The sequence below is a fragment of the Rhipicephalus sanguineus genome, chromosome 3 (assembly GCF_013339695.2).
Source record: "Rhipicephalus sanguineus isolate Rsan-2018 chromosome 3, BIME_Rsan_1.4, whole genome shotgun sequence".
NCBI classification, from domain to species: Eukaryota; Metazoa; Arthropoda; class Arachnida; order Ixodida; family Ixodidae; genus Rhipicephalus; species Rhipicephalus sanguineus.
In genome coordinates this window covers 31,960,764-31,980,770 of record NC_051178.1, presented here as the reverse complement: position 1 = coordinate 31,980,770, position 20,007 = coordinate 31,960,764, and the positions used below count along the sequence as shown (strand labels likewise).

General features: G+C 48.0%; 1 protein-coding gene across 1 annotated transcript in view; it reads right to left on the bottom strand.

Moving 5' to 3' along the window:
• Positions 1–20,007, bottom strand: part of LOC119385367 (rootletin) — a 223,059-nt gene that overhangs the window by 11,088 nt on the left and 191,964 nt on the right. The window contains exons 16-18 of the mRNA XM_049413967.1: positions 18,117–18,250; positions 13,294–13,564; positions 10,008–10,180 (exon numbers count right to left, since the gene is read on the bottom strand). Coding sequence (XP_049269924.1) covers positions 10,008–10,180; positions 13,294–13,564; positions 18,117–18,250 — 578 coding nt within the window. The remainder of the gene's footprint in view (positions 1–10,007; positions 10,181–13,293; positions 13,565–18,116; positions 18,251–20,007) is intronic.

Genomic DNA, 20,007 nt, shown 5'->3' with positions numbered 1-20,007 from the left:
TTTGATTCGATTCGCACTCACATTTTATTATTCGAATTCGCTTCGCACTCAAAATTTTGCTATTCGCACAGCTCTCGAAAGAAGCTGACTACAAGGAGGGACCTGAGTGCACATGAGTGACGTAATGGAGTGACTGTGAAAACCCTTTGTAATTAGGCTTGTGCAAATATTCGAGCACTTCGAATATTCGAACGAATATTACAGTATTCGAATTAGCTTCGAAACTAATTTAAATTCTAGCAAATTTCGAAGTATTCGAAATGAACGAATAGACATATATAAACCGCATGTAACCCCTCGTAAAGGTGGTTTCACCGCAGTAGAGGTGTGTTATACCGTGAAAACACCTTTCCAGGAGAAATTCGCACTGCCGCGAAGTCCCATTTTCAATTTAAATGAACATACAGTAAAACCTCGTTAATTCAAAGTCACTGGGACTGTGAAAAATCTAATTAAGCGGGTTTTCGAATTAACAAAACATACAAAAAGCGGGATGCAAGGAACTTAGAATTAAGGGAAGTAATCAGAGGTGGTCGTTTGCTGTTCCTGCTAGTTTGCAGCTACAAGGGTTATGTCTTCCAGCAATACCTGGTCCCAATTATGCCGCTAAACCGGGGAAACGGCGGACCTCGCTGCTGCCAGCATAAGAAAAAAAAAGAAACGGGGAAACAAAACAGTCTCGTGGTAAACCAAAATGCGCGCCTGCGGAAAAGACGTGCTTCGCTGCAACGCAGTGGTGACACGCGGGCAGCATGCCACCTGCTCCTCGCAGCGTCAGCGCGTCATGATGCGACCATTTGCCCATTCTTTTTGGTAAAATAAAGAATTTAATAGTGACCAGTGTGACAGAATTCTCGCGATGTGTTCTGGGTGGAAAAGATGATCATTGAAGTTTTCGAACTGAGTTTTCGAAGTAGGCATTGCAGGCAAGTGCTCCGTCAGCAGTGCAAGTGCGCAAATTGCCGGAACAACCGCCATTCGGAGGTTCGCATACATCGCGAATTTAGTCAGACTGCCCCTTAATAATTTCTCTATTTTCCCAGAAAGAATGGGTAAATCATGACGCGCTGACGTTGAGAGAAGCATGCGTCATGCTGCCCGCGTGTCACCGCTGTGTTGCAGTGAAGCACGTCTTTTCTGCAGGTGCACATTTCAGCTGACCACGAGACCGCCTTTTGTTTAGTTTTTTTCTTGCGCTGGCAGCAGCGAGGCTGGGATGCTTCACTTGTCACTCATTAGTATCGCTGCACTGCATTGCCTTGAGGCTCCTAAGGGCCATCGTTTCTGCGAATTTGCGGCTGAATCGGGATCGGGGAATTGACACATGGCACCCAAAGTTTTCGAATTAACCGGGCTGGTACTGACTGCCGCTTCACATTATCCACTCAAATTTACATTGGAAAATACGGGGCCAAAGAAATCTTTCAAATTATGTGGGATTTCAAAATAACAGAGTTCGAATTAATGAGGTTTTACGGTATTACACTCACATCGATTCATCATTTTTTAAGTTCAGAAGCTTGTTATACCGGCTTATAGCTCTAAGTATCGTAAATTTTAAAATGTAACATATTTTACAGGTTATCACTTGCATTCTACCGAAATTCAAATCCTGCTATTACTCAAAGTTGCTTCCACTTCCCTTTGAACCAAAAAGAATGACATATGCATATGCCTTGTTTCAACTTTAAAAATACAGTCGAACCCGCTTATAACGAACTCGAAAGTGTCGCGAAAAGTGGTCGCTATATCAGTAGTTCGTTGTATATGGACTCGCCTTTAAAAACGTGCACTCAGCGGCCAAGCCGATTTTTTCTTTCTTTGCACTTTTATTAAAGTGCTAACAACCCCTCCGGTGACAAGCTAAGCCTTTTCGCGTCGTGAAGCGACGCCTGCTACGTGCTCACGAGTGAATTACCCGCCTTTGCAATGAACTGACACCGTTTCACCGAAGCGCGGTACTGCCACGTGGAGCCGATCATCCCTGGCTAGTTGCGTGCAGCGCGTCGCCTACTTGGATCGGCGAGTCACTGTCAGGCCGCTTGCTGTATGCCGTATGCGCGCGTTTGTACGTCCTTCGTGCCTGCTTCACTCCGGACCGTGCACGGGTGCGGCGAGTAGCCTGTTCGTTCAACGCGGCGAAAACAAGCATTTTGCAAGCAACGTGCACTCTACGTATCCGCGATGCTCTCGCGGCCCTGCACGACGATGCGCGGCGCACTTGACTTGTCACCTAGTCAAACATGCAGTACACGCTCGCTGTCAGTGCATCGACGTTTTTCGGTGCCCGCGCCGCGCAACAACAGCGAGCTACTTTCATTTCTAGAAAGCGACGCGCACTTTAAAGCGGTCTCGCACGACGCGGCGGCGGCAAACTTGCAAACGGTAGCATGGCGCGCTCGTACCGCCGTCAATCCGCATAGTGTACAGCGTACGCCACACGCGCAGCTAAGCAGATATCTACAGATGACTGTGATATAAGGTTGTCGGCTATAAGTCATAACTGCACGTTCATCAACAGCCACCACCTCGCCTTCGCTCTTTTCTGATGCTCATCCGCGAAGGCATCACCGCAATCGCGCGGAAGTCGTTATCACCGATCGACCGGTCTCTGCCGTTACCGAAAAGACGGACGACCTTTTGCGGCACAATGTGCCGTGGACGAGTTTAGGGACACAGTGAACCTTTATGCGATGGAAAGTTATCGCGGTTATCATTTCTTGCATTTATGCCTTCTTGCGTTCCAAGGCACTGTTTGGTTCATCATAGGCAGTCGTAGCTGCAGAGAACGGCGTCAGGAAAGGTTACCGTGCAAAAGCTGACCGCAAGGCTTCATGCTGCCTCCTTTTTTTTTTTTTTTTTCCTCACTGCCATTCTGCCACTGAAGAAAAAGGCTGGAAAGTGAGCGACCCCGTTCGCAGTGTCCGTAATCTGCGTGCGGTGCTCGCCGATCAGGGATATCTTAGTCGCAAGTAAACTGGAGCGGGGCACACGCGAGCGTGCCCCTCCACGCTTTACAAGGCCTGTTTTAACTTTTTTTTCGCTTCATATGCGCCATATTTTTGCCGCGACCGTACCTGAAGTGTTCGTTGTAAAAGTAGGAGGCTTTGAAAAATGTTCGCTATATGTGGACGCAGCTTCAATGGTTAGCATTGGAAAATCGTAAGTGCACCCAAATATGGTCGTTATAACCGATAGATCGTTATACGTGGGATCGTTATAAGTGGGTTTGACTGTATTGCGCTGGTTAGTTGGGTCATGACAAATATGCTCATTTTTCTTTAAATATGTGATATAAACTATTCGAATTCGCTTCGACCAAATTACCATTCGCTTCGAATTCGCTTCGGACCTAAAATTTACTATTCGCACAAGCCTATTTGTAATGCAAGCCTATTTAAATGCCCATTATGAGTTGCCAGTTCGGTGGCACCCCCACTGTCTGCTTCTTTCAGGTCTGCTTTGACATGCTTCTGAGCCATGATCTCGTAAATAAAACACAGCTGCCCTTGGTTGATTGGTCAACTGTGTGTCCGCCTTGCCATCAATGCGCCTTTCAGCTACAAGACCTCGGTTCTGTACTTATGTGCAGCACCGGCACATACACCTAGGCTAAGCTCTTTGTTTGGCAAATATATGGCATATAAATAAAGACAAAAACAGGTGCTTGTTGAATCAAGGAACTAGGGTTCACATAACTGGCAAGATGATTAGCAGTTGGCAAGCCTCTTATGCCTATGTCTAGCCAACGATTCATGGCATGCATGCACATAGTCATTTCAAAGGCTGAAAGGCAGCAGTGAGAGTCATCATGAATGAACCCTGATTTAAATGTAAACATTTCGACAGAAGTCTGTCTGGCTGGGTGGAAGAATTAAGAAGTTGAAATACCTCCAGCCACAAATTCTTGGAGGAAACCCGACGTTTCGAGACCGGCTTGGTCTCTTCTTCAGGGGTGACTGTGCTGGTCAGGGAGGCTTGGTCGCAGCGGAGCCAAAAACAAGCTGCGACGAAGCCTCCCTGACCAGCACAGTCACCCCTGAAGAAGAGACCAAGCCGGTCTCGAAACGTCGGGTTTCCTCCAAGAATTTGTGGCTGGAGGTATTTCAACTTCTTAATGAACCCTGATGTCTTTTACGCACCTTGCAGGCCTGCACTGAATGAGCTACAAGACATGCGTATACAGAAGAACCTCGTTCATATGTTTTTGGAATGAAAACATGGGAAATAAATGTGCCATCCAGTAAAATGTACAACCCGAATTCACTGACACATCACACAGTTTCTCTTGATAACCATACCGCGAACGTTGGCACCGGCATGTCGTAAAAACCTGGAACGCATCAATGAGGTTTTACTGTCATCTGTCTTCAGTGGCGCCCAGTCAGAGTTAGCTCTAGCCCCTTGACAATCGTGACAGTGTCATGCATAGTCAAAGGACAATAATCTTCAAACATCACAGAAAATAGTTATTCAGGCATGTAGTGTCGGGCTAGTGTCGGGAGTCATCAAGCGCCATCTCTGACGCTCAACCGAAACAGCGAACGGCCTCGAAGATGCATGCCCTGTGGTTGCTATGCGCCGAACGGTACGGTATGTGGAGAGAGCGACGCGGCTCAGGTCTCGGGTGGCACGGGCTTCAGGTGTCCGGGAGGTGCGTGATCTATTTGGACGCTTGACACGCATCGCGGTACGACGCATATAGGGCGTCGCCCAGTCATCTAGCATTAGAGTTAATAAACCAGTTTTATAATTCAACTCTACAGCGCATCACTATAGAACATGGTGTCAGAAGTTTGAGCTACGATACCTCACGTCGCCAAGTGAGTGCTCATAAAAACCTCCAGCCATGACTGAATCAGGAACTCAAAGAGATCAGCGCATCCAACTCCAACCCCCTCAAGCTTTCAGCTTCATCGCCGAGCAATGGAGTGCCTGGAAGCGAAGGTGGGAGCGTTTCCGAACCGCCAGTGGTCTTCATCACCAACCAGACACTGATCAAATCAACTCATTGATCTACATCATGGGTGACAAAGCTGAAGACGTCCTCACGGCACTTTGTCTGACAGCCGCAAACGCGAAGAAGTATGCCAAAGTCATCGAAGCCTTCGACAGTCACTTCGTCGTCAAGAAAAACATCATCTATGAAAGAGCGCTCTTCAATCGCCGCATACAAGACGAAGGTGAACCAATGACAGACTTCATCACAGCTCTGCACACTTTAGCCGAGCGGTGCGACTACAGCGACTTAAAGGACGAATTAATCCGTGACAGGATTGTTGTCGGCGTGCGTGACCAGAAGTTGTCGACGAAACTTCAGCTTGAACAAGACCTCACACTGGAGAAAGCAGTACTTTGCGCAAAGCAGTTCGAAGAAGTCCACAAGCAGCAACCGCATATTCATGCGGCCGGCTCCCCAGAAGGAACAGCTGCCATCGATCGTCTACATACAGCTAGCCAACCACGACGCGTCGACAGCAAGCGCAAACCAGTTGGGCAATCCCAGACTCGGCGTTCGTGCGACTGGTGTGGTAAACAAGAAACTCACTCCAGAAAAGAATGTCCCGCGTCAAAAGTGTACTGTAAGAAGTGCCGCAAAAAGGGACATTTTGCCACGGTATGCCGTTCATTGCGAGTGCTTCATCTCCAGTCAGGCAAGTCTCCGGAAAGTCCGAGCTTCCTGGGAGCAATCAGAAACGGTGGAACGACCCCGTGGAGAACGCAGTTGTACGTCAACGCACAGGAGGTGCAGTTTGGATTGGACACTGGTGCGGACGTATCAGCCCTACCGGAGGCTACAAATCTCAACCTCAGCTCATCAGCGCCGCTGCGTGAGTCTGATAAATTCCTCATCGGTCCCTCTAACGAACAGTTAGACGTGCTGGGCATGATCGAAGCAACTGTGGTTTATAAGGGAGCAACCACCTCGGAGAGATTCTACATTGCACGCAACCTCGGCGAGCCACTACTGGGCTTAGGCCTCATAGAGAAGCTCGACATATTAAGGCGGGTGAGCGATCTGTCAGTTAAGCACAACTGCGATGCTCTACTCGAAAGATATTCGCAACTCTTCTGGTGAAATCGAGCATTCTTTCACCATCAGACTAAAGCCAAATGCAGTACCTTTCGCCATAACCTCTCCGAGGCGCATTCCTATCCCGCTGCACGACGCTGTTGAGGCTGAGCTAAAGAAGATGGAAAATAAGGAAGTGATAACAAAATTCCAAGATCCGTCTCCTTGGTGCGCGCCAATAGTCGTCATACCCAAGAAGGATGGTGGCGTCAGGCTCTGCGTGGACTACACCATGCTCAACAAAGGGGTACTCAGAGAGCATCACCCCATTCCAAGCGTAGAACACACGTTAGGACTTCTCGGAGGAGCGAAGTATTTCTCAAAACTACACGCGTACTCCGGATTTTACCAAATCAAGGTGGATCCAAAGTCATCTGAGCTAACTACCTTCATCCCTCGTTTTGGGAGATATAAGTTTAACAGGATGCCCTTTGGAATCTCATCGGCTCCGGAGCATTACCAAAGGATGATGAGTCACGAACTCGAGGGCTTGAAAGGAGTCGTGTGCCACATAGACGACGTGCTAGTGTGGGGAGAGACCAAGCAGTCCCACGACGAGCGCCTTGCCCTGGTCCTCGAGCGGTTACTCAAGGCAGGTGTGTCGCTGAACAAAGAGAAGTGCTCCTTCTACCAAAATAGCGTGAAGTTTCTGGGTCACATCATTGATCAAAACGGCGTGCGCCCAGATGAGGGTATGATTGAAGCCATCGTTAAAATGAAGCCGCCAACCAACGTGACAGAGATCAAGCGCTTCCTCGGGATGACCAACTTTGTATCTCGGTTCATTCCGAATTTCGGTGACATCGCGCATCTGCTGACAGAGCTTTTGCGCAAGTGCAACCATTTTGTCTGGGACGCCGCACAGCAGCAGGCTTTTCAAGAAATTAAAGAAGCCTTGACTTCACGACCCGTCCTAGCTCTCTATGACCCGAGGCAACGACTCATCGTTTCATCAGACGCCTCAAGCTACGGTCTGGGAGCAGTTCTGTTCCAAGAAGACCCCCATGGCAATCGGCTGCCTGTAGCGTACGCTTCAAAAACGTTGACCTCAGCTGAAGCAGGCTACTCTCAAATTGAGAAAGAAGCTCTCGGAAAAGCGTGGGCATGTGAGAAATTCAGGGACTACCTCATCGGGCTTCATTTCAAGATAGAAACGGATCACAAGCCTTTGGTGCCCATCCTTTCCACTAAACCCATCGACAGCCTAACACCCAGACTTCAGCGTCTTCATCTGCGCATGATGCGGTATGACTATGAGACCACGTTTATACCAGGCAAGCAGCTCATCACAGCCGATGCTCTCTCTCGTTAGCCACTCGCAACGCAGGACTCCGGAGACATCTCAGGCGAAGTATCAACCTACGCAAGTGTCGTAGTGGGCCTTTTGTCGTCGGAGGTGGCAAGCCTAGAGAAAGTTGCCATAGCGCAGAAGCGTGATCCGACATGTAAAGCTATAGAAGCCTTCACGAGAAACGGGTGGCCAGCGCACAAGAGCAAAACTCCGAAAGACTGCCGTGAGTACTGGCAATTCAAGCATGAACCCACAGTACACGACGGCGTCCTACTAATGGGCAATCGGCTTATCATTCCTCAATGCTTACGGAAGGCAACACTGAACGCCTTGCACGAGGGGCATGAGGGAGAAGTCAAGTGCTCGCGACATGCCCGACAAACGTGCTGGTGGCCTGGTATCACAAGGGACATCAAAGACTTGATAGAAAAGTGTCCCAACTGCATAGAGCATCGACAACAAAGGAGCGAACCGTTAATGCTGACGGCACTCCCGGACCGACCCTGGCAACGGCTCGGTGTCGATCTCTTCAACGCGAAAGGTTCCGCATATCTCTTAGTGGCTGACTGCTACTCGCGCTACTTCGAGATTGCACTCCTCGAAGATGAGCGGCCTGCAACAAGCATACAGAAGATGAAATCAATCTTCGCGTGCCACGGCATTCCAGATACTGTTGTAACTGACAACGGGCCACAGTTTCATCCCTGCAATACATCCGAGTTTTCGAAATTCGTGAGAGAGTGGGGATTTAAACACGTGACATCAAGCCCGAAGTACCCACAGAGCAACGGATTCGCCGAGGCGGCAGTGAAAATCGCCAAACAGAAGATAGCCAAGGCAGCTGACCCCTACAAGGCTCTTCTGGCGTACCGTGCAACACCGCTAGAGAACGGCTATAGCCCAGCAGAGCTACTTTTCGGCCGGCGTGTTCGCACCACAGTTCCGATTTCTCCACACATGCTGAAGCCGACGCTCGCAGACAGTCAACGACTTCAAAAGACAGAGCAAGGAATCAAGCAGCGCCAGGAAAGGAACTACAATCGTCGCCGCGGTGTCCGTCATTTACCAGTCCTGAATCCATGGCAGCAAGTGTGGATAAAAGACCTCAAACGCAGAGGTGCCGTCCTGAGACAGGCTGACTCGCCACGCTCATACTGGATCCAATGCAAAACGGGCACTGTCCGCCGCAACAGGAGACACCTCGTAAAAGACAGCGCAGGTATGGCGCTAGAAAATCATCCGGCATCACTGCACATGCCATCTCGTCTGTCGGATCGGGCACCAGGCATGAAGCAACCGGGAACGACGCAGTCAACACTGGCCGCGCCATCACCCTACGTCACCGTGCATGGGAGAACTGTGCGCCCTCCTGCACGGTTCCGTAACTGAAGGGGGGAGATGTAGTGTCGGGCTAGTGTCGGGAGTCATCAAGCGCCATCTCTGACGCTCAACCGAAACAGCGAACGGCCTCGAAGATGCATGCCCTACGGTTGCTATGCGCAGGACGGTACGGTATGTGGAGAGAGCGACGCGGCTCAGGTCTCGGGTGGCACGGGCTTCAGGTATCCGGGAGGCGCGTGATCTATTTGGACGCTCGACACGCATCGCGGTACGACGCATATAGGGCGTCGCCCAGTCATCTAGCATTAGAGTTAATAAACCAGTTTTATAATTCAACTCTACAGCGCATCACTATAGAACAAGGCATACTGTGTGGTTCCCTTCAGAGCCCCAGATGTGAACAAAAAAATAACATTTTCCTTGCGGGCTCAAGGCTGTGGCCTCGGAGCCTGTGATCAGCTAGAGCCCTCTGAAAGACTTGGAGGCAGCGACAACACAAACATCTCAGACCGACCCATCCACAGCAGCGAATCCTTGCACACTGAATGTGCCCCGAACCACTAGTCTTCTTTGTCCAATTGCCAGCTTGGTCACAGCCCACACATCCTTTAAGAATAATTTTCTTTAGATTTAAAGGATGCAATATTACGATTCATCATTTGATCTCTGTCTACAAAACCTTATCAAAGTTATTTTGGTCGCAACTGTCCAGGCTTCACTTTGCCCATTCATGCACAAACGAAGAGGCTCATACCAGCGATGAGCTTCCTGGGGTAAGAAGCAAGCATTAGCACTACACGAGTTGCAAGCAGCTCAATCCGCAAGTTAGACTATTGCCTGGGCTCTTATTATGCTTTCTTAATATGAGACATTGACAAGAAAATTTCTCCCTTTATTGAAGGCATAACGTAAAGCATGGCCGAGTCCTTTAAGAGTGAGATTTGGTTGGCATGCCCCACAACAAAAATTGCTTTGTGCACAGTATAGATCTACGCTGCAACTCAACAAAGCCGTGAAGCTTTTGAGGAGGTCCTACAGGGGTCCGACATCACTTCAACTCTCTGAACAGCCAAGGAAGAATAGAAGTAACCTAACGACTGAAGCCGAAGCTCATCATTTCAGAGCAGGAAGGAAGCCAGGCATGTGGTAGAAAGGGCTTACTGATGACCCTGCACAACAGACGTCAACATTTTCCAGCAATGTTTACGAGAACACTGTGTTGTGGTGTAAGACACATATTCTCAGGAAATCAAAGTACTTGCAACATGCAACCCCTGAGGCTGTTGAGCAGGGCACACACACCTTGTCACCAGCCAGAGAGACCACTTTGCCCACGAGGCCCTGGACTGCACCTACAACCAGCTGCTCGTCTTCTGTGCCGCCAGCCTCGACCTCATGGGGCGCTGTCACGCCCAGAGCACAGCGCAAAGCACTGAGCAGAGAAGACAGCGCGGCCTCTGCTCTCTGACGTGACTCTGAAAGACGGCAAGGACGTAGGTAACGTTGCTTGCAAAATAAACACTAAGATGAGAAAGTACAGACAACAACTTTTTCCTGCAGTTCCTGCAGTCGGAAACGCTACAACTGTAGCGTTTCCGACTGCAGGAACACAGCAACAAAGTGAGGAGAGGGAGAGAGGGCTTTCTTGGTGTGCATTGCGCGCAGTGTGGCTGTATTCCGTTCTTTGAAAAGACTGCTATACTAGCAAGGCATCCTAATGAGAATACAAGACTCTTCATAGAAGTTGCAGCAATCGCTGAAGGTGGCTCTGTTAGTAAGCCTTCGTTAGCTTTAACCGATAAGGAACTTGCTTTCTTGTACCCACACATGCGCTCTTGTTTTTCTTGACAGCGCTGTTCCTGCTTTGTTCTTTTAGAGTGCTTGCTCATGTTGACTTCGTGTTTCGGAGGGGGTGTCATTTATCGTATGCCGCTTTTATCGCATGTCGTTCTTCACAAATTGCTTGTTCTTCACAATAAAATTTTAGTTGGAGGTCAGCGCTCGTCTTCGTTGCTCTCTGTCTCGTGTCTTACCTTGCGCTGTAATCACAATTTGAAATGGAATACCAACTAGCCCGTACTCAGACCTTGCTTCAGTATACCATCACTGTACAATAACCAACAGCTACATACAGTCGAACCTCGATATATCGAACGGCACGGCGATCGCGAAATAGTTCGATATATTCAGAATTTGATATAAAAAATCACGTAAAAAATGCGTCAAGAACTTGTGGAAAACAACCAACGAACCAATCGTGGTGCAGTAAATACTCACTTGAAGATTCAAACAAAGTATTTATTGTGTTGGCTTAAAATACTGAAAAAGAGTAGCCTGCTTTTTGTTGGCAATGGCGTGTTTGACGACTGCGTCCTCAACATAGTCCAGGCGATCCACAAGTGAAAGGCCGGTGCCTTCAATCGCGCTGCAGTGGCGGCGCGCAAGGGCCAAAGCGGCTACGACCTCAGCTGATGTCGGGAGCGGGGCACCATCAGCGCTTGCGGGATCCACCTCGGCAGCGTCTTCATTCGGCTGCTCAGCGGTAGCTTCGGCGACGATCTCTACATCCGTTAGCTCCGCCGTTGTACCAGTGCTGTCGTCACCTCCAACGAAGTCTTCGATGCACATGCTTTGCGGCTCGGCACCAACAAAGCTCTCCAGCTTGCTCCACGTTTCGGCGAGCTCGCTTTCTTCATCTGTGCATGCCAACTCAGCTTCCTCGGATTCTTCCACTGATGCTTCGTCAGTGCGTCCACCGAAGCCCGCATGCCGAAAGCAGTTGGCTATCATCGACTGCTTGACGTTTTCCCACGACGCCTTGAGCATTTGGATGGCGCCCAAAAGATCGATCTTCAGATCTTGGCCCATCCGGAGTCTTACAAGCAAAATGTCGATCAGCCGACGCTTGTAGATAGACTTAAATGTGCGGATAATGCCCTGGTCCAACGGTTGGAGCTTCGAAGTGGTGTTGGGCGGCAGAAATACCACTTCGATGTTGCTCAGCTGGGCATCGGTGTGGTGTGCCGTGCAGTTATCGACGATAAGGCATACCTTCCGTCCCTGACGCACCAGGTCCGAATCCCACGCCTTCAGCCACTTGAGGAAAATATCCCTCGTCATCCACGACTTCCTATTCCAGGCATAAGTCACCGGAATATTGGGGCAGTTCCGCATGCACCTCGGGGTTTTAAATTTGCCAATTACAAGTGGCCGCAGCTTCGTGCTCCCATCCATATTGGCAGCCAATAGGACCGTCACATGGGCCTTGCCTTGCTTGCCCCCGTGGCACTTGTCCCCGCGAGTGTCCAGCGTTTGCCGCGGAAGCATTTGCCAGAACAGGCCCGTCTCGTCAGCATTAAAGATTTGGCTAGGCTCATACTTGGCGAGAACTTTGGGCCACTCATGATCAAGCCACTTCTGAATTTCTTCATCATTGGCGTCCTCACTCTCTCCCGACACAGTCTTCCCGACAATGTTGAAACGAGTCTTAAAACGTTGTAGCCAACCGCTACTCGCACTGAAATTCTCGACGCCGAGAATGAATGCAAAGTTCTTTGCCTTCTGTTGCAACATCGGCCCCGATACAGGAATATTTCGGGCCCTTGCGTCCATGAACCACTTGTGGAGAGACTTCTCAACATCTTCAAAAGCAGCTTTGCGTACACGCCGCGCGCCCGAGTGCTGACTCTTCTCGGCCTTGGCCTTTATGTCGGCTTTGTTTTTGAGCAGAGTACTCAATGTGCTCCTTGGTATGCCTAACCCGTCCGCGACGCTCGACTTCTTCTCACCATTCTCAACGCGCTGGATTGCTTCCAGTTTTGCTGCAAAAGTCAGGGTCGTCCGTTTCTTCGCGTCTGCAGCCATCGCTACACACACCACAACGCGCGGCAGGCCTAACACACGAGCACAACAACGACCGATGCGACGGATGCCTGGCGATACTATCAAGGAGGAGCTGGTGCAACAAGTGCAGTGCGTCATTGCTGCAAGGCTGCGGCGTGCGTATGCCGCTACGTTCAAGTGGCGCACTCGGCGCCATCGATGTGTGCAGCAGTCGTAAACGCCCACCGCGCTACCGCTATTTTCGAGAGTTGCGGGAAAGCTTGCCGCCTGTCAACGGAGCGCGGCGGGAAAGCTCGCCGCCTGTCAACGGAGCGCGGGCGGTTTGGGGTGGCCGAGTTCGATATATCCATTATACGTCAAACTTCGTTCGAAATAAAAAATTAAAAATGCATGCGATTTCCCACGTGATATAGGAACCGTTCGATATAGGCAATAATTCGATATGTCAGTGTTCGATATATCGAGGTTTGACTGTATGTAGCTAAGCATGTGCACACCCCACTGAATACATGGCATTTGTGCCTCATATCATTCCTGTGAATACATATGTGCTGCCAGAGAGATACGGCACTTTATTTTGTAGTCAGAGTCATTGACGCGGCACTGATGCGAGTGCTCTCTTTTTTCCTGTTTTGCTTGCAGCCACCTTTTCCTGAAACACTGAAGGTGTGTTTGGCAAGTGCAGCCCCTGCAAATGAGCCTGCAGGTGTTCCAAGGAGTGAGGCAGCGCAGTGAAAAGCCACACCTGCCACAGCCTCCAGGTGTGCTTCGAGAGCACTGGCCTTTCCCTGGGCTGCGCTCAGGGCCAGCCGTGTCTGGTGCAGCCCCTGGCCCTCGTGCAGCAGACGACGCTGCCAGTCGGCCTGGTCCTGGGTGCGCTGCAGTGCCGCCTGGCCCGCCTGTGCCCGGTGAGAAGCCTGCTCGAGGGCAAGCTGCTCCCGCACCTCCCGCAGCTGCTCCTGCAGCTGGGAAGCTTCGGCACGGACGGCGCGCATCTCCGATTCACACAGCGATACCTGCGGCACGCATTGCAGCACACCTTCACACACAGAGTGGCAAAGCAATCATTACGAAACTTGTGGCTTTTATGACCCACAGCGCAGAGGGGCATCTGACTTTGCCACCATATGCCAAAACAACGTCAAGGCAAAGTGCCAAAATTAAACGGGCCTAAAGTATCGATAGTGCACACTTGTGTACTTGAACAGAGACTGCGGCATCACAGCAACAGCAGACAACCTCTGGTGGAACACGGCTGTCAGAGCCCAGCACAGCGCTCTTAATGAGCTCCAGCATGGGGGGAGCGCGCCATCTTGCAATTTCAGAGTCTACGATCCGTCTGGCAATGTCACAATGGCCGTTCTCTGCTTCTCTGGGGCCCATTTAAGATGAAAGGCCCTAACTGTCACGTGCGTGCTACCCTCTAAATCGTTGGCATGGCACAGATGATACTGGGCGCTGTTTGGGCACCTCAAAATTCCGTACTTTTGCTGGTACACTCTTCATAAAGGCAGCCCACTGCCCATAGGCTTTGAGCAGTCGAGCATAAAATGCACGTGCTCGGATTGGGACTGCCTGACACTTTAATAAAAGCGATATTTCGAATACAGCAACATCATTGTAACAAAGGTTTCCTTTATGATTTCTTGTATGGAAACTTCATTACACTGAAATTTGGCATACAGACTATAGTCACTTCTGAATTATTTCTTTATACGGAAGGTGTCACAAGAATTGTCCAGGTAGCAGGGCAGCACGAAATAAAGCTAACTTCAAAAGTTAAAAAAAAAAACGATTTTTTTTAACCCAAGATCCAGTGACTACATATACGGCTTGAAACCCTCACAGAGCCAGTACAGCACACAGGGCCAATCCAACAAACTCAGGGCCAATGCACAGAGATAATCATTAATCAGTGCAAGTCAAACTGTTGTGCACAATCCTTGGCCACAGCTCGCCATCAAAACCTCTGGAATTGCCCACAGTGGTACGATGCTGCTCTGCACTCAGTAAAATGAACACAAAAAGCCAAAAGCCGTTGTGTGCCTGTTGCAAGAGCAAGAGAGATTCTATTTGATATCAATTAAAGCGAGGTGACAATCTTGATTTAGGCACCCTTGTTCTCATGACTGGCAGTAAAGATTTTGCGACATCATGCAAGCATTACGTCCAAACAATGCATCGTGATTTCCCTTCTTTTGGGACGAAAGAAAAGGCACTAGGGTCACTGCACATACTTGACGGATGTGAAAAATTCGAGAGGCAATAAACTTGGACAGCTAGTAGAGCCTTAGAGGATAAGTTAAAAAGGTGTTGCAGGGCCCCTTTAATGCAACTGTTTAAGAAGAAACAATTATAACAGCAAAACATCACGATAACAGCCTTAACCACTTTAACTGACACAACGCACCTAGAAGCAGCACTCCTGGGAGCAGGTGAAAGGCAGTAGGCCTGGAAATTCCATTTCAGAAGAGATGGGGAACAGCACACTTTATTTTGCATTTAGCATGTATGAAAACGGCAAACGTGGCAACACTGTTAAAAATAGACCATTTTATCGCATAAAAAAAACTGGTGTGTCAGGCTTAAGCATGCAGGGTGTAACATGGGCACACAGGATCGATGCACGTCAGGGGCCATGAAAGCATAGTGTATTCAAAAATAGTAAATAAAGTATTGCATTTTACAGTCTCATACCCCAATGGTTGATATAATATCAGTCAACGAACATCACTGCATGCCCCTTTTGCAAAGCCGACATCAGCTGTTGCAAGGGCAGTGTGAATACTTTCCAGTCACACATCAGAAGAAAAAAAAAAGCATGGACATGAGAGCATTCCAAAACACAAGTTCATTCACACAGTCGCTCATCTGACAACTCTTCCTAACTATAGTCATTGTCAAGCTATCTTTCTTTATGAATTTCAATGTCCAGGACCAGCTGGCTTTGAAGTGCACCCTCAGTATTCCCGCTTCAAAGGTGAAGACATGGGCCTCTTGTGTTACTGTTTCACATGTCATCAGTAGAGATCAATCGCGTAGGTTTGGCGGCGTATACTGCAAGCTCCTGAAGGCATGCCAACTACGGCCTGTGGGGACCTCACCACTTGGGGCCACATGTGACATCACGCTGTGGCTGTACAGAAACTCCTAGCTCGTGTCCAACCACACAGTTTTTTTGGCATGTGCAATGGCAGCCCTCTTGAACACTGCTGCGAACAAGCTCCAAAAGTTTTTGGGCCTGGAGCAAACATGACACAGAGGTCAAGCACAACATTAACGCACGTTGCAAAGCACTACGCATGGGCGAATATTTGAGCACTTGAAATATTCTAACGACTATTACAGTATTCAAAATGAACGAAGAGACCTATATTTGACTGCATGTAACCCGCTGTACAGATGGTATCACTGCAGTGCAGGACTGCTGCACTGTGAAACCTCCTATACAGAGGAAATCCGCACTGCTGTAAAGCCACACTTCAAAGTTAAATCTACATATTACCTTCATCTCGATTACTTCTTTATTGTAAAGTTTAAAAGCTTGTTATATGCACTCAGTGTAGTAAACTTTAAAACATAACATATTCTGCACATTATATCTCGCACCCTACTGTAAAACAGTGGTATTTCACACAAGCCTCCTTCCAATTCTTAGAAGTATTGTGCAAATAAGTTGGGTCACGATAAAAAAGCTCACTTTGCTTTATAATATCTGATATACCGTATTTACTCGAATCTAACGCGCACCTTTTTTCCGGAAAAACGAGTCCAAAAATCGCATGCGCGTTAGAATCGAGTACCGAAAAAAAAAAAGAAACTCGGTTATCGTATTGCCATCGACATTTCAAAATGGCCGCCTCCTACGATTTCTGCCATTTTTTCAGTTCGTACGTGTGCTGAGGAGATTGTCATCCCGTTCTGCGTTCGCATCGACGGCATGGAAGTGCCGACTCCAAATACTCGACGAGTGTACCACGATGCCGCATTTAAAAGAATAGTTATTACATGTGCAGAGAGACGGACGGAAATCGGGCCGCATCGCGGTCGTTCGGATATAGTTCGGAGTTCCCGAAACGTGCGTGCGAGACTGGCGCAAACAGAAGCAGATTTTTTACAGCAAAGGTTCACGAAAAGGTTTCAGTGGACCAAAGCAGGGCCGGTTTCCCGAAATCGAAGAGCGTTGACAGCGATAAGGAGTTGTCCGACAGCGACGAGGACTGATCCATTACGCGACTCGTATCGCCGCCGTAGTGGTGGCAGTTTTAGCGGCAAGGCCCGTTTTTGACTTTGTGTTTTACTTTTTTGAAACTTTAGTTCTTTAAAACCCAAATGCTTGTTCTTCTGAATGTGCAAAGTTTGACTCCTACGGACTTTTTTTGTTCTTTTCTCTCACTAAAAATGGGTGCGCGTTACAATCGATGTATTACTTTTTTTTTTTTTTTTGGTCGCGGAAAACGGGTGCGCGTTACAATCGAGGGCGCGGTAGAATCGAGTAAATACGGTATACTGTTCAAAATTATTTGACCAAACCGCTATTAGCTCTGAACCTCAAATTGACTAATCGTCCATACCTTAAACAAAAGAAAACGCATCGAAGAGACAAAAGGAGAACCTCCTCGGTCATGACTCTCCTAATACCCCCAAACAAGTCACCACCGTTCGCCTTTAGCAGGGCCAATGCCAATTGGTACAGTAGCTCTTCCATCATCGATCGACACAAGAGCCGTGCATGCCATATATCAACAATATGGTACATCCAGTAAATGATTAAGAAATAACCTTCCGAACAACCATACGCTATGGCTAGAGCCGAAAAGCAAAAGTGAAGTTGCAGAGTCCCTGATTTCTCGTTTGTCTTGTCACTGGTCGCAGTACACCTCTTCATTTTGATTATAAGTTGACCCAAAACTTCAGATTTTCAAATTCAAACAAACCAACCTACAATCGTGCAAGGCAAGTAACAAGAACGTGCAAACGTGGAGCAAGGGCTAAAGGCCTACTGCCCACTTCTGACCACTTTTGATGTCGCATGGGTGGCTACAAGCTAGCAGGTGCACTCAAAACAGCCCTTACACTTTTGGGACAGCCCGCTTTATTGAGGCTACACAAAAAATACAAGGAGTTGAGCTAGCCAGATAAAAGACTAGCTTGCCTACTCACTGAAACCGGAACTAGCCCACGTGACCTTATCTGTAGCAAGATTTTTACATGGCGCAAAAGGTGAGCGATGGAGCAGGATTGGAGCTGCCCCTGCTCCAATTGTGCCCCTTCCGTTTGCCACGAGCTCTGAAACAGCTGCACTGCTTAAGCAGCGAGTAGACAACATCCGAGGTGACAGTCGCCCCAACATTATAACAAGATTAAGTTATTTTACCAATGCTCTCATGCATGGTTTATTTATTATACACGAGAATAAAAAAAATGAAGATATTCATCGCACATGACTTTTCTCATATACTGACACCCTCGTGCATAAGAATGTGCCAGCAAAAAATTTGTGACACAGCATAAAATACAGTAATTACTATTTGCTTTGAAGAAATAAAACATGCTGCACACACATACCTTGGCCTTCCAGAAAGCCCCTTCCCGCTGCAGCCTGTCCTCTGCCTCGGCTCGCAGCACTCGCTGCTCCTCCTGGTGTTCATCCCGCAGACGGGCACACTCGGAAGCTAGCTCAGCTCGCAGGGCCTCCACCTCTGCAAGCCAGCAACTACTATTTGAGTACAACAGACTCATTGGAGCCAAGCCAGGGCTTGGGTCCAATGTTCACAAGCATAGATCTGTTGCATTCATAAACATCCTTGAGACACAATAGTGCAAATGTAAGTTATGAGAGCGCACACTAAAAGTTTGCTTCGAGAGCACAGCTGTTTTGAGAAACATGCACACTTTATCAACAGTGAGAGGCAGCAGACAAAAAATGAGAGACTTGGAACATAATGAAATTCATAACTAGCCTAGGTAGTTCATACTTTAAAGGGGCACTAAAGAGAAACAATGAATTGGTTTAGATTGATAAAGTGTGCTCGGAGAACTCTTGTGTAGTTTATTTCACCACCATAGGTTTATTATTAGAGGAGAAAACCAAGTTCAAAGTTTCCTTTTTAAATTTCGCGCCGAACTTTGTAATTCGTGACGTAAAAGATTTTAAAGAGCATTTAACGTATTTTGGCGCCAGTGGCTCGACGAAATTTATACAAACTCGTTATGTCAAGTCTCTGGCCCCCTCAGAGGACAACATACTTCGATTTAACCGATTAGGGACTACGTAGGCCAAAGCAGGCGCCGTCAAAAATATGTGACGTCACGGCAAATGGTGCGGGAATTCCAAGCTGGCGTCGCCACCTGTATTTTCTTTTTCCGCATTTTCTCGCTTATTAAACGTCTTTTCGCAGCAAGCGTGGTGTTTTTGGTATCGTGGAAGACTGCTTTACTAATGCGAGAAAAATCGTTTTGCTCTTTAGTGTCCCTTTAAGCTTGGATAATCGTGTATATTAGACGAGAAACAAGTGCTTCCCTTCTGTCTGCCTTCTTCCGGTCAATCTGTCAATATCGCTAACCTTGAAACAGCAACGACTGACAAGCAATACGGCTTTTTGACCATGGCAAGATTTTCCAATGACTTCTCCATTGCCGCTTCTGCTTGCTTCAGGAACCGATATGAAGAACAAACTTGCTTAAAGGGACACTAAAGAGCAAAACGACTTTTCTCATATTAGTAAAGTACTCTTTCACGACACCAAAAACACCACGCTTGCTGCGAGAAGACGCTTAGTAAATGAGAAAACGTGCAAAAGCAAAATGCGGGTGGCGACGCCACCTTGGAAGTTTCCACACCATTCGCCGTGACATCACGTGTTTTGACGGCGCCTACTAGGGACTACGTAGTTCCTAATCGGTAAAAATCAAGTACATTGTCCTCTGAGGGGGCCGCAGACTTAACATGCCAAGCTTGGGCTAATTTTGTTGAGCCAATGGCGCCAAAATACGATAAATACACTTTGAAATCCATGACGTCACGCAGAGAAATTTCGGCGTGATATTTAAATTTAAATTTTTAACTTGATTTTATCCTCTATTAATAAACCTATGATGGCGAAATTAATGACAGTAGAGTTTTCAGAGGACAATTTATCGATCTAGGCCGATTCTTTAGTGTCCCTTTAAGGCAGTGTAGCTTCACAATCACAAGGCCTCCATAGGCCAACGAGCAAAGCTTTTTCACAAACAGGATATAATTCTCACAAAACAGCGTGAAACACTGGTAAATCACACAACTCGCCCAATTCATAAATGTCGCGAGAGAGACGGGACAAGGGGCACCTACAAATTGGGATATTTGGCTTCTGAATTGTATTATGGTCGGCAATACAACGGACAAGACAACATGGATTAATGGGATATTTCATTTTGAACTAATTTAAGCAGTGTCCAAATGCATAAAAATTGACCT